General features: G+C 40.5%; 2 protein-coding genes across 3 annotated transcripts in view; one reads left to right on the top strand and one right to left on the bottom strand.

Moving 5' to 3' along the window:
* Positions 1-1,942: 1,942 nt before the first annotated feature.
* On the bottom strand, positions 1,943-12,821 carry NHLRC3 (NHL repeat containing 3). The gene is given in 9 exon segments (XM_052671398.1): positions 1,943-4,722; positions 5,524-5,636; positions 7,121-7,212; positions 8,195-8,395; positions 8,891-9,038; positions 10,628-10,783; positions 12,008-12,202; positions 12,204-12,620; positions 12,702-12,821. Coding segments are annotated over 9 exon segments (1,671 nt in total). The 3' UTR covers positions 1,943-4,493.
* Positions 12,412-14,845, top strand: part of PROSER1 (proline and serine rich 1) — a 21,143-nt gene continuing 18,709 nt past the window's right edge. For both annotated transcript variants that reach the window (XM_052670828.1, XM_052670827.1), the window contains exon 1: positions 12,412-13,038. In XM_052670828.1, the coding sequence (XP_052526788.1) occupies positions 12,994-13,038 (45 nt within the window). In that variant the 5' untranslated portion in view covers positions 12,412-12,993. The remainder of the gene's footprint in view (positions 13,039-14,845) is intronic.

The following is a 14,845-nucleotide window of genomic DNA, read 5'->3' as shown; positions in this document are numbered from 1 at the left end:
GATGCAAATACAAAAACGTAGAATAAAACAATAATACAAAATCATAGCAGGGTTTTAGACAAAGGCTGAGAAAGGAGGGGCAGAATTAAATTGGTGAATCAGCTCTAGGAAGCTTAGCTCTAATCTCACCTGGGGTCATCTCTGCAGGGAAATATACTGGCATTTCTCTCTCAGTATAATTATGCTGCTACAGTTATACTATTATAAATTATTACTTTTCTGAAACAGTGCATCAGGAGTAATTCCATCGAACCTAACAGCATAAGGAATAATCAATTCACCATACAACATAGTCTCTGGACACTCTTTTTCTAAGAAAAATAATGGAAATAAATATGAGATGAACATAAATCCCGTATTAATAAGCCAGAATGACTAATAGAATTATCTGCTTATGTTTAAAGCAGTCTGTTTTGAAAAGGAAAGGAAATCTGCCATAATTCATCATGTCTCTTGACTTACTCCAAATGTTTAGAATTTATCAGCTGTTTACATTTGCTAGGACAGGGTTAAGCTGAGTATGCCAAACATCAGCAGAGGTCTGGTGCCCCCTTACGTTTTATTTAAGCAACTTCTGCGATAGGAAAACATCTCGCTCAGAGATCACTTGTGAGGGCTTCTCATGTTACAAATCGTGGACAAAGGATGTGTTGACTTAGCTAACTGCTTACTGCTTCAGAAAGGTTAATAACCACTTTCAGGCAGTGAACTTAAAGTAATAAGGAGACCCACATATATCCCTATGAACCTTCCAGCTCTTACTGAGATAATTTAGCCTCACTGAACTGATCATGTGTGGCAAAAAGTTGATCTAGGCTTCTTCTGTTTTGACCAGACAGATAAGGCTAAATCAATTGCTGACTGGACAGGAAAAAAAAAAAAAAAAGTCTGGTTGGCATCACTGAGAAAGATCATGATTAACAACATCAACAGATGTTAGAATCTCAGAAGAGACAAAGATCAGTCTACCTAATCTTACCTTCTGGGAATGTCATCCAGGTAACAATTCAGGTACTTACCCTAACTGTAGGGAAGTTTAAAAACAAACAAACAGACAAACAAAAAGTTCCCAAAGTTCAAACCACCAAAACACAGTTTATTCCCCATTTCCTTTATTTTGATACAACAGTGCTATTTTCCTCACACTTAAAAATTGCTATCTTTCAACTAAAACTAGATTTTCCAGGGTTTTAGCAGTTATTTTATATTTTCTTCTTTGCCTAGGTAACACCGTAGTATGTTATTTTAATTCTTGTGCAAGTATTTCTATCCTCCTTGTTCTTCTAAAGCTAAATAGATTGCTCCATAAGTCTTCTCAGGAAATAAAACCTGATTTTATATTATCGTAGAATCACAGAATGGCCTGGGTTGAAAAGGACCACAATGCTCATCCAGTTTCAACCCCCTGCTATGTGCAGGGTCACCAACCAGCAGACCAGGCTGCCCAGAGCCACATCCAGCCTGGCCTTGAATGCCTCCAGGGATGGGGCATCCACAGCCTCCTTGGGCAACCTGTTCCAGTGCGGCATTGCTGAATTTAATTAGAATGTTGATTAATAATATTAACATTCAGTAGTAACAATATTAGTATTATTTTCCCTTATAGAATAAAAAGAGTATGCAATAGTTTTTTTTTTTCTAAATGCTTTGCACTTGTATAGGTCACCATCCTGCTTTGCTAATTACTCAAATGAAAACACCTGGAAGACATTTTTGTGCTTTTTGTTTTTTTAAATACAGGAGTGAGAGCATGAAAAAAGTGGCCTGCTGAAATAGTAATGTATAAAGACAACATGAAATTTTAGATTCCATTTTAATCAGTTATCTAATTTTTTTTTTTTAATATCAACATTCAAGTGTTTTGGATCCCATATGAAGTGGAGTCAAGTAATGCACTGCAACAAAATACATTGACATAATAAAGAAATAAAGAGCCAAAATATTTCACAACGGTAAATTCACAATTTATTTTACCAAATCATCCTATTACACAATTTTTCAGAGATCAGTTTTAAGATGATACATAAGAAGACCCTCACAGAATAAGAAAGTGCATATATCATTTTTGCAGTTTGGCCATAGACACAAAAGTGAAAAAGGAGTCTGAGAATCTCATGCTATTTACATCCCTTCTTATCACACATACCCAATCCTGGAAGGAAAGGCTTATTTTGGCACCATGTCCCTTCTCAGTAAATTCAAACAAAATGGGATGAATATTCCCCTTTTCTAGGTGCTGCAAAAGCCCACTTAAAAATATCCATACAGCAAACTGAAATGTGCATAACTAACTTGTTTGTCAACATCCAGAAGTGCACTACTCCTCCACAGAACACAGAAGAGTGTTTCCAGAAAGCTTAGTTTTGCTTCAAATGGAACAAAGAGAAAATAAATAAGGATGAGAAAGAATCAACATGCTTGGACCCCTTATAGCATCAAGATATGCTCAAATGTAGTTAATTATATTAATATTTTTAAAGGCAATGTCACCTTCTGTAGGTGAGAAATAGCTAGATTGCACGAAGAGCAGAAATCCCTGAGCTAGTGGTGACCTACTTAGAAGATCCACACAACACACATCAAAGCTATGTGGCCCTATCTGCTGAGGTCAAGAGGAAGAACTGCTACCTTTTCAGCTAATAAACACTGCTTATTAGCTGAAATTCAATACCATGCAAATGATGGATCACATTTGCTGAAGTCCCAGTTTCAGGGCTGGCACATGCACAGACAGATTAGATCTGCCTTTATTATTGCTGATCCAGCCAGCAGCAAAGCATTTATATCACAGAATCATAGAATGGCTTGGGTTGGAAGGGACCTTAAAGAGCATCTTGTTCCAAGCCCCCTACTGTGGGCAGGGATGCCCATGTAGTGCATTAATCCCAAATAGTGCTGAAAACAAGGCATCAGGTTCACAACTGAATTGCTTCAAAAAGAAAGTGTATGAATCTGGCTTTTTCTGGACAACTTCCCAATCTGCTGACCCAGAAATGTTGAGATCTTAGATTGAAGCCTGCCAAATTAAGATGCATTTGCTTTAAATGACATTCATTAACATGGATACCTTCAGAATTAATACATTTCCCTTATTCTTTCCCAAGGAAGTAGAAAAAAGAATCACTTTTATTAGTTTAGCATTAAATTAGTCCCACACATTCTACTGTGTGGAAACAGGAGAAATCCTCCCAAATATTGTGAAAACCTAGTAGATAAACATGGAATGTGTGACCATGGCTTTAGAGAAGTACTGGGTGACTCACTCTAGGGCTGTGAAAGCCCTGTTTTGCCAATTCCATTCTTGTACCCACCTCCCTCTGCGCTGTAAAGTGAACTAACAGAAAATCTCATAGCAGCATGGAAAGAAAACAGAACCACTCTGGACTGCGAAGGGAAAGAGATGCACTACACTGGTGCTCCTATTCAGAAAAGTAAGTTTTTCTTCAGAACAGAGTTTGGAGACATCTGTTAAGAAGTCCTTCAAAAGGAAGAAAATCTAGACATTAATGGAGTTGTCTCTTTGGGGTAGTGAAAGTCTAAATGCAGAATATAAAATGGTGAAGAAAAATATCCCAAATCAAAACAACTGCTAACTGACTGAGCTTCAATAACATCGGGTGGGAATCATGTCTCCAAGGCCCCAAATGCTGTTTAAGAGTTTCCTAGCAAACTCTGATTTCTTTACCATGAGCAACTTAAATGAGTTGAACTCCAATATGTTCCACTGTGAAATCTCACTGAATAGAAAACTCATCCTGATAATAAATCAAATTAGATTAAGAACAGACATAGTTAAGAATCAGTACGTGGCTGCTGTGCATATACTTTTAATTTAGTTTGACATGCCTGATGTCATTTTAACTGTAGCCTATTACAGGCTTGACTGCTTCAGCTGAAAGTGAAAACTTTCATTTCACTGCAGATATTATTAGCTACTCAAGGCAGATCCTAGTGTCAGCACTGACACCAGCATCCAGCAGCATCTCTCAACACTACAATGCATCCCTGTATTCAGAGCTGGGCAGTTTCAGCACGAAGACAAAAAAAAAACCAAACATCCAAAAACAACCCAACAACTAAAGAAATGTTATAATGAGGTGTTTGACTAGCAGAAAATCAATCATTTATATACTTCCCTCAGATCAGTTCTGGCCTTCATTTAACAACATACACAACAGGCCAAGTATTTCAGCCCCAACATGAAGCTCTGTACACCGATTAATAAATCTTTCAGTGTTTACAAAATTGTATAAAATAAAGACACTTATCTTCCTCTTTCCAGAAACAAAAGGAAAAGCCATCGTTGCATTACTCAAATTAACAGCTCAAGACCAAGTACTTCTCCAGAACTGCAGCAAGAACAAATTCTTCGCCCTAGAGTTCTGAGCACAATGTTCTGTGCTAAGGAAACACAAGCTACAGAAAACTCAAGGAAATGTGATCACAGCTCTTACACGTCATACAGCTTGTGCTACTGTAGGTGTGGGAAACCATCAACTTAAGGGTACAAATCTTTGCACTTGCTGGGCTCCGATTTCTGCGATATAGATTGCTCCACTCTTCATATCTACATCTACAAGGTGTGGCTTGGTTTCATCTGCCAGCTGGATTGTGCTGACTATAACACAGTCCCCAATTTCGCCAACTGGTGGTGCTGCCAAGATTGCCAAACGGTTGGTATTCAGGTGAGCTACAATCAGATACTTGTAATTGCCAGTAAATCTGTGAAAGAGAGAATGATGCACTACATGACATCTCACATTAACACAACCATGCACCTAAAAACAAACAAAACCTCCTCTTAAACACTGAAGTTTTAGAATGCTATAACAGGCCTAATGCAGTAAAAGAATTAGCTAGTAAACCTCTTTTTATGTGCTGCTGTTCCCTGAGACAAGTTAAATTACTACTGAAAATTCATTCAAGACAGTCTTTCATAGAATGATTCATAGAATCATAGAATGGCCTGGGTTTGAAAAGGACCACAATGATCATCTAGTTTCAACCCCCTGCTATGTGCAGGGTCATCAGCCAGCAGACCAGGCTGCCCAGAGCCACATCCAGCCTGGCCTTGAATGCCTCCAGGGATGGGGCATCCACAGCCTCCTTGGGCAACCTGTTCCAGTGCGTCACCACCCTCTGCCTGAAGAACTTCCACCTAATATCTAACCTAAGCCTCCCCTGACTTAGTTTAGGACCATTCCTCCTTGCCCTATCACTAACCACCCTTGTAAAGACTCATATTTCCTCCTGTAAAGGCTGCAACAGCAAAGAAAATACAAGAACTTCAAAATGAAATTCCAATTTCCACACTTTAATCTATATGGCCTGTTATAAAACCAGAATTCTGCTGTCATATCAGGATACATCTGCACACACCTTTGCACACAATCAGGCCCAGCTCCCTATTAGTTAAATTGGTTAACTACTTGTCATCAGACACTAATTATCAACATTATCATTCACAATGTATATATTTTATTTATGTAATTGCATGGTTCTAGTAGAACTGTTTGGCAATACCTGACAGAATAGGGTCCATCTTCTGAAAAGCAGCTGCTCCAAGCCCCCAGCCATTCCCCTGTCACTTTATCAAAAACCTGGATTCTTCTGTTGTCTCTGTCTGCAACCCAAACCTATTAAGAACAAAAATCATGGTTGTTCACAATTACAACAAATTAAACAGATCAGTTTCTTGCATAAGCAAAGTATCCTGAAGTAAAAAAAGAAGTACCCAGGAAGAACATACCTTCATATTCAAAGCTGAATAAGTAGGTATGACTTCCAAACAAACTCTTCACGTACAGCAATTATTTTTAAAGTACTTTAGCAAAGAAATCAAGGCCCTCTCTTCACTTTTGTAGCTGTGACATGGTTATGCTCAGTGGTAATATATTCATACCTCCAGTGAGGACATATACACACCTATTAAATTCTAGAAACACTGGTCTGTCTCTTGCTAAACATTTGTTTCCCAGCAGTAGTATCATGATCCAGACCCACGATGACTGCATCTGTAGACACTATTATGGTTTTAATACTACTACAAATATTGAGCAACTTCAGTGCTATGACATTTTCAGCACATTTTTGCCTCCTCAGTTTTGTGGAGCTTATCTCTGTTCACCCTGTGCTGAGTTCACAAACACTGTAAGGTAGCAATATCAATAGCCAGTTCCACTGAAAGCCTCACATTTTCTATTATCACAAACATTTTAGCTGTTGACAACTTGTCTGACAGGTAAATAAGCTTCATCAGTTTTCTGGGACATCACCCAAAAGGAAAGAAAAAACAAGTTTACCTGGGATCCTTCATCACTATTTTTAAATGAAATAATGCTACAGCATTCTCAGATTTCTTAGGAATTGCCAATGGTTTTCAACCCAAGCTGATGACCAACACCACTTTGGCAATAAGATCTCAGCCCATCATAACTGCTGTCTTTGACTGTATATACTCACTGTTCCTCTGCAACACAAAGCTGCTGTATCTTTTCTCTCTCCCATCCCCTCAGTTTTGGCAGATAAGTTTTATAATCACTTCTTATTCTGGTTCAGACAGCATCTACAGAACCGGCTGAAAACAGTGACTGAAGATGCAGCCAAGTGGTCTTATTTTCCCTTAAAAGTATTAAGAACAGCAATGCAAAAACTACATAATGATTTAGATCAGGAAGAAGTAGAATCTTGAATGCCTTGAGGTACATGTAGAAAAGGACAGATGCTCACAACCTAGCCAGAGTCTTACCGTTTTCTTAAGCTTATCTGGAATTTCCAAATATGAAACTGGAGTCCCCTGAAGAAGTTTAAGTGCTTGGGCAGTTATCTATTACAGAACAAAATTCTTCTATGCTCCCACAATGGCAGCCTGTTACAAAGTATATAAGGAACATTTCCAACATCCATGCAACAACAAACAGTATCTGGTCAGGACCCTTGCATCAACCCTGAAGATATCCACCTCAGTAGAATCTTCAGTATAAAACTTTGGCTCATGACTGCTATCACACTGAAAACTGTAAAGCACAGCAGGTCAAGAAAAACAAATACAATTTTTTGCATTGTTCAAATTCAGCTGCCATCAGAGTCATCTATAGGTAAAAAATAAAGTCCTCTTTACCCGTCCAAAAGGGTCCACTGTCACACTGTGAGGGATCTTGAATTGGCCAATACCAGTTCCATTTTCTCCACTCAGCCATATCTCTTTATAATCTGAGCAGAAGGCACCACATGAAATAAAAGAAAGAAAAAAAAAAAAAACAAAAAACAAAAAAACAAAGAAAATAACTTCAGCTTAAAGTCATTCCCTTACAAAGCTATTTAGTCATTTGTAGAAGATGGTATTTCTAAACCTTGATAAGTGAAACTAAAAATACTGCAACTAGTGCAGTAACTACTGGATTGTAATTAGTGATTTCAGCATCAAGGTTACAGAAATGCAGCCACTAATGCACGGGAGCCATAGTCAAGGCTCTGTTAAGCACTGTATTAAAAATAAATAAAAACAAACCTCAGTGATGATCACACTTCTTCGTTTACTGAATTCATGTTCTGTATTTGTTACCTGGCAGTTTTGAGTCTATTCTGAGTTACAATAATTTATCATTTTGCATGTTAAATGTCACATGACTGTTTTATGAAGTGGATGGTGTAGTGCAAAGGAGAAACTGTAACACCTCAAACTTTCCAAAGCTGCAGACAGGCTCCCGACTCATTGCCCTAACCAGCACTGATCATCTGCTGGAGAGTATGAGTAAGTTAATTAGAATCACAGAATTAAAGCATCTCCATCTGGCTCAACCTGGCTCTAAAAGTAGAACTGGTCCTGGTAACAAATCAAAACCTGGAATTAGATCAGGTTGGTGATATCAAATTCTCAGTATCTCCACAGGTTGAGAACGCAAAGGTTCTCTGGACAAACTACTCACTGACTGATCACCGCCATCATGAATCTTTCTCTCCCAAGATCAAACTGGAATTCCCTTATTTTGCAATTTTTGTTCGTTGCTTCTCATTCTTCATAGAGAACATCCAAGAAACGTGCAACCCCTTCTCTATACCCTCCCATCAGTACCCTGCAGACAGGGATAAGAACCCACATTACCCTTTGTCCCTGAAGTGTGAACAAATAAACTCTCTCAGCTTCTTGTCATCAATAATTAGAATATTAGTTTTTCAGATCATTTTTCCATACCTTCGGAAAGTTTGAGCAGTCTGTTATTCATTCCTCCATCTCCATCCACAACATACATCTCTCCACTCTCCTCTACAAAGACCTCTGCTGGCTGATCAAATTGTAGGGGATTCAAACTTGAACCAGCGTTACCTGGCGTGCCCAACACCTGCAGAAGTTTACCAGAAGGGCTGTACTGTTTCACAGTGTGCCCATATTTCCCTGAATTAAAAAATAAAAATAAAAATAAAAATCTTAAGAAACAAAATTAGAAGTATTACAACTGATTACAAAGATTAAAAAGAAAACCTGATGACTGCAAGTGAGATCAAAACAAGTAAAATTCCACAGTGAGAGTATGACTATGGGTTAGTGAATCCACAGGCCATAGCAGTACTTCTCCAATCTACTAGGGTCACTAATCATAAGTAAAGACAAGCTTCACAGCCACAAGGTATTTTTATCCCTGATCCTTCTCCTTTGCCAAAAAGAAAAAGCGCTTGCTAAAGGAAGAAGCTACAAAGAGACACACAGCTCTACTCATGAACCTTCAGAGTATTTTATACAGCACCTGACTAGTTTGTTCAAGGCAAGAAAAAACACCAACTTGTTTCAGAGTGATCTGAAAGCCTTATTTAAATAAAAAGGCTGTTTAATTTATACACAACTTGCAATTTTTTCCCTGCTTAATATTTCCCGCATCTCCACAGTGCTTACCTGATCCAACATCTGTGATCCATACTGAACTATCTGTTGCAGTGTTTGATACGAAGATACCATGAGGCATTTCAACTGTATCATTCCAGGAGTAAAGAAAATAGCCTTCCTCTGAGAACACAAGCACCTTTGGTACATCATCTCCCCTCTGAAAAAGCAAAAAAAAATCCATTAATAAAACAAATTAAGCAAGTAATGATACTTTTGAAAATTCCTCTTTGTTATTTTTTGCAGTCTTTCATGAATCATGAAGGTCACGTCTGAGAGTTATCACTTTTTCCAGCTAGAAAAGGAAAGAGAGAAGGGTCTAAATTAACACCTGCCAATCATTCTAGACTTCCAACTTAAATCACATTGAGATCAATTTTCAGAGCAGCCAAGCACCTGCACTTTGAATTGTGTTTTTAAGTGGTTGATGAAAAATACACAAATAAAATGCAAGCATAATACAGGCACAAAAAACTAGCTGTACTGGTTAACTGCATGGTACTGAATTACTCACGCTGTGCTCCATAATTAAATCCTTTCAGATGGTCCCAGAGGGACCATCTTAGCCACGAATAAAGATGCAAATACATGGCACAGGATAACACATGTAACTGAATCCCAATTACTCTAACCATATGGTTTTGATTTCATGGGACAGAGGCTGGAAGGGGACCAGTCATCTACACCAGAACTACATTCTACACTGCAGTTAGAAAAGAAGTTACTGTGATTCAGTTAAGTTAGATCATGTGCTCATACCAGAAAAAAATTCATACTTTAAAAAAGCACAAAAGTATTCTCCCAGAGCTGCTTTAAAAAATGACCAATATCCTTATATAGTCACTAGTTTTAATACAATAATCATTTTATATACTTTGCAGGTTTAGCCATTATATTAAAATTACTGGAAAGTACACGGTATGCTTCAAAAGTAATGCCTCCTGTCTTATTCTGTTGACCTACAATGTCAGAAGGCAGACAGGATGTTGGTGGCATGAGAGTTGAACCTTCCCATCCATGCTGCATTACATTTTGCTGCTGTGCAGCAGATAGTGGCATAGGGGTGGTCTGACAGAATGGTGTCTGACATGGAAGTGCATTTGAAGCAAAGGTGTGGCACTGAATTATTCCATGCAGAAAAAAAAATGACACCCAGACATTCATTGATTCTTGCTGAGCATTTATGGAGCCCAAACAGTGGATGTGAACACAGTGAGGCAGTGAGTGGAGCATTTCAGCAGTGGAGACAGTGACAGTGGTCACCTGTGCTGGTGCAGATTTTTTCAAGCATGGCATGCAGGCTCTTGTTCATCGCTGCTGATGATGGTGACTGTGTTGAGAAACAGTGTTCTGAATTTGCTCTATCAAATAGTGTTATTCTGCCCTTTGTTTCTCTTGTTCTTTTTACAGAAGTAAGCAGGAGGTATTACTTTCGGAGCAATCTACGTACATGTTTTAGCCTCACATTCATATAAACATATAAAATAATCTATATAGAAAAGTAAATATCCTTTTACACTACCTACAAATTATACATGCATATTTATATTTACAGATATATGTAATCATAACTCCTTACATATATGTAAAATGCACATATGAGAAGTATATATACAGACATATAAATGGATAACAAAATAATAAAATTGTCATAGGTGTACAACATAATAATCCTTAATGTAAAGCAGAAATTTTGAAGGCAAAAATGCACTAGATTAACATGAAGAGAAATCTAGCATTTTCACTCACCTGTCCCACATAGACCAAACCGTGAAGAGAATCAACAGCAACACAAAATGTTTGGCCACTGAAGTACTCTGGAATTTTAGGCCAGCTTATGTCCAACTTGTACATCTGTTGCTCTCCATCTCCCTTCCAAGAAAAGTAATCAAATGCTTTTAACATCTGAAAATACAAAAATATGTCTCTGTTAGCAGTTAGATTCCAGAACAGCGGGGTTTGCTTACATCCAGTTTCAACAAATATGAAGATTAGAAGAATCAGCAACAGTAACTTATACTGAAGCACCGTAAGTGGATTTCATTGAATCACAGAATCGTTTAGGTTGGAAAAGCCCTCTGAGATCATCCAGTCCAACAGGTGACCCATCTCCACCATGCCCACTGACCACGTCCCTCAGTACCACATCCACACGGTTCTTGAACACCTCCAGGGATGGTGACCACCACCTCCCTGGGCAGCCCATGCCAATGCTCCACTGCTCCTTCTGAGAAGTTTTTCCTAATATCCAATCTCAATTACTCAGGTTAGAAAGGTAAAGAGAAGCTGGTCTGCAGCTATGGCTCTGATGAACTGCAAATGAGGTAACAAAGCCATTTGCGTTGTGGAGCTCTGGAAGTGGAATGTGAAAAACAAAAAACAAAAACAGGGAAGAAGTGCACATGAAGAAGGAAAACGTCTTAGAAATGAGGAAGCTTAAGACTGTAGGAACAGCAAGGCTCAATGCAGTGTATACATTTTGAAACATAACAGAGAAAAGACTGCTGCTTCTAGGTTGCATTTTTGCAGGTGAGGGGTGGGAGAAGAGGGTGAGCATGGGATAGAGATCTGCACACGGGCACGGAAGGGTCAGGGCAGAGTCACGAAGAAGCAAAGTGGCAGCGGCTGGGGACAACACCTTTCAGCTCTTCTGTTAACGGCTTGGCTACAACAGGGGTACCCTGAGCAAACAGGGCTGGGAACAGCACAGGGGAGGAATGTCATAAACGAAACAGCGGAGCAGGGAGGAAGCCTGACAGCAAAGAGAGCAGGCAGGGTCTGTCACTTCGCAATTAGTAATCACACTCTTAAAAGCAGCGTTCATTTGGCATTCCCTGACAAAGCATCGCCCGGCTGCTCGTTTACTTCACAACAGCTGTAAAGCCGTGGATACAAACTACTACCTAGCAGCCCTAAAGCGGGAAAGGCGCGAACAGGAGGCGGACAAAGAACAAAAAAAAAAAAAAAAAAAAAAAAAAGGAAAAAAAAAAAAAAAAAAAAGAAAAAAAGGTAAAAAAAAAAAAAAAAAAAAAAAGAGAAAAAAAAAAATGAAAAAAAATAAGAGCTTCCTCCCCACATATGGCTGAAGAAAGGCAGCCAAACCCCGAGCCCAAAGCCGCCCCTCCCCACCTGCGAGCCCCAGAGGAGGCCGAGCAGCGCCAGCACGGCCCCAGCCATCACCAGCCGCGGCTCCGCCGCTTGCTTCCGCTTCATGGCAGCAGGGCGGGCCGCGTTGCCATGGCAGCCACGTGACAGCCCCTGCCAGGCCTGAAGGGCTGAGGGGGGGAGAAATACCTCCGCACATTGGGCTGTCCGAAGCAGTGCCTTGCTCTCCGCCGAGCAGCTGTGGGGTGAAGAAAAAGAGAAACAGCCCCATGGAAGGACACAGCGTTTTGAAGAGACACCCAGAGGCTGGAAAAGCTTCGAGACTGGCTCTCAGCTCCACGATTTCGTTCAGGCACTGTTGCAGACGACCAAGATGGGGAAGGGCCTTCGAGCTGCCCTGTGACGTCATAGCTGTGCGCCCGGCGCAGGCGCAGGACCGGCAGAGCGGGCAGTGTGGGCTATAGAGCTTCTTGCTTCTCTCTTCGCCTCGCCCCGGCTCCTGTCTGTTGTGCTGCTGAGTCCCGTCTTCCAAACGCTCGGCCGCGCTCAGTCTTCACGGCCGCCGGAGCGCAGCAGGCGGTGCGGCTATGGCTGCTTGCAGCGCTCTGCGGGCGGGCGCGGGCCTCGGAGCCGCGTGCTGAGGGGAGTGATTCCTGCGGCCGTCTTTCTGCCGCTACCTCGGCCTCCTCGCAGCCCTGTTCTGCTCTGCCCTGCCCACCTTCTCCCGCGCTGCGAGCGGCCCTGTGCCGTGCGGAGGCCGGGTGCGGGTTGTGGTGGGGCGTTGAGCAGCGCCCGGCGCGGTGCCTTTGTCTCCCTCCAGCAGCGCTGAGGGACCCATCCCATCGCCTTGCGCTGCTTATTTTAACCTTTTTTTTTTTTTTTAAACTTACTTATTTCTGTCCACATAAAGACTCTCGTTGAAAGCTTTGATTTAGATTTTTTTTTTAACTTTATTTTTTGCGGTTGTTTTTCCCTCTATTCAAATACCTGCACTGAGTGAACTAATAAAGATGGATAAGAAATCATTTGAAACCGTGCTGGATGAAATTAGAAAGGTAATTTTTCATTTTGCATGTTAATTTAATCATCTGGTAGTAGAATGCTCCTCTCGAGGAATGTTCCATGTTAAATTGTGTACTGTAATTATCATTTGAGGCTTAAATAAAGACTAAATTATACCTCAGCTTGGAAAACCATAATCCGGCATTGCAGGTGCATTGTGCTCATTGCATACAGCAGTATGTGGCAGCTGTGCTGTGCTTGCTCAGTTTGAGGTAGCTTTATTTTCTCAGAAAACTGAGCCCGTGTCCACACTGTTAGCAAACTAACAAGATGTGCTTGGAGAATGCTTATTTGAGATGTGTTTATCATGGCTTTTAAATGGTAATAAAAGCCAGGATAACCTATCAGCACATTGGTCAGGGTAAAGGGATGCTTGGCTAGTCCAGCTGAAGTAGTGAGCTTGTAACATGAGATGTATTTTATTTTATATACCACCTTTTATATGTATGTTTAGGAGACGGAACACACAAATCACACACCATGGGGAGTTTCTAGGCTACATTCTGCTTGCCATATTGAAATGTATGTCTCCATCAGTTCATGAGCGTTTCCTTCCTCTGAGCTGGTCCATGTTCTGAACTCTGGTGATGTGCCTCCTGTTACAGAAGTGCTGAGCAAAATACTTGTTTGATGTAGAAGGCAGAGGTACAGACCTGCCCTCCTGTTCCCTGGCAGATGCTAATGTTTCATTCTGCATGGAGCTCTGCTTTTGAAAGGGAAGCTGAAGATGGATAGCTGGGGCAGTTCCTAGCTGATGGAAATGGAAACAGAAAAATAAGTGTCAGAATTCTTTAGGATCACTGGATAACTAGTTGGGAGGTTAAGCAGAGGTGAGGAAACATCACAGAGCTGGTATGTGTCCTGCTACAGCTGCTGTGGTGTGGAAGGGAAGGGTATGCACCAGGTGTTGTCCTTACAAGGGGCTGTCCAGAAGGAATCATTTGCTCAGTGTGTTATGGTACCAGAGGGTGCAGCTCCTGTTTGAGATGCAGCCCTGGCCATGGTTGAAGTTATTCTTTTGGGTGAATTGGGGTACAAAGTGCTTTTGCACAAAAGCCCCAGTTATGTTTGCTGGCATAAAGGCACCTGTGGGCGTTCTGTATAAGGTTGCTCTCATAAACTTCTCTTTATAAAGTAGGTTGGATATTGGGCATATACGTGTATATACGTGTGCTGTATTACCAGCTAAGGATGTGACACAATAATTCCAGGATACGGATTTGCCTCCTAACCTGAGGACTGTCATGGGAAATACGGGGATAGAATCAGGGAACAGTTTGCACATGAAGGACTTTTTCTGAGAATTGATGGAGGAAGGGAGCAGTGTCTCAAGTGTTACATCTGCATTGCAGCCCTTCAGAATACATTCTGTGATTACTAAATACTGCAGAGAAAAGGGTTTTTGGCATGGGATGTCGGACGTTTGTATTTCCTGATGCCATCTGCCTGTATTCCTGTAAGCTGCATTTACTGCTCATCTAAGCATCCGGGCTGTGCTGTCTTAATGCTAAAGGTGCTGCTTCATTGTAACCTCCAGCTGTATCTTTGTTACTTTGTTTAACCTTCATGTGAAGGAACCTTTATTGTGTGACTCACAAGTCAATTGTGTTATACCTTTCACTCCTACAATTAGCAGCAACAAAGTATTTAAACGTCTTAATGTGCAGCTTTAGTGCTATCTTTCTCCATGCTTATTTATGATAATTAAAAAAATAAACCAATTTTATGTACAGCAAAACAGAGTAATGCTTTTCATTTTTTTCTCTTATTATGAAGTTATCAATTGTCAGTTTATATGCT

Source organism: Tympanuchus pallidicinctus, unplaced genomic scaffold, assembly GCF_026119805.1.
Source record: "Tympanuchus pallidicinctus isolate F22 unplaced genomic scaffold, pur_lepc_1.0 scaffold11, whole genome shotgun sequence".
Classification (NCBI taxonomy): Eukaryota; Metazoa; Chordata; class Aves; order Galliformes; family Phasianidae; genus Tympanuchus; species Tympanuchus pallidicinctus.
The sequence above is the reverse complement of the archived record's forward strand: the minus strand, read 5'-3'. Positions and strand labels throughout refer to the sequence as shown.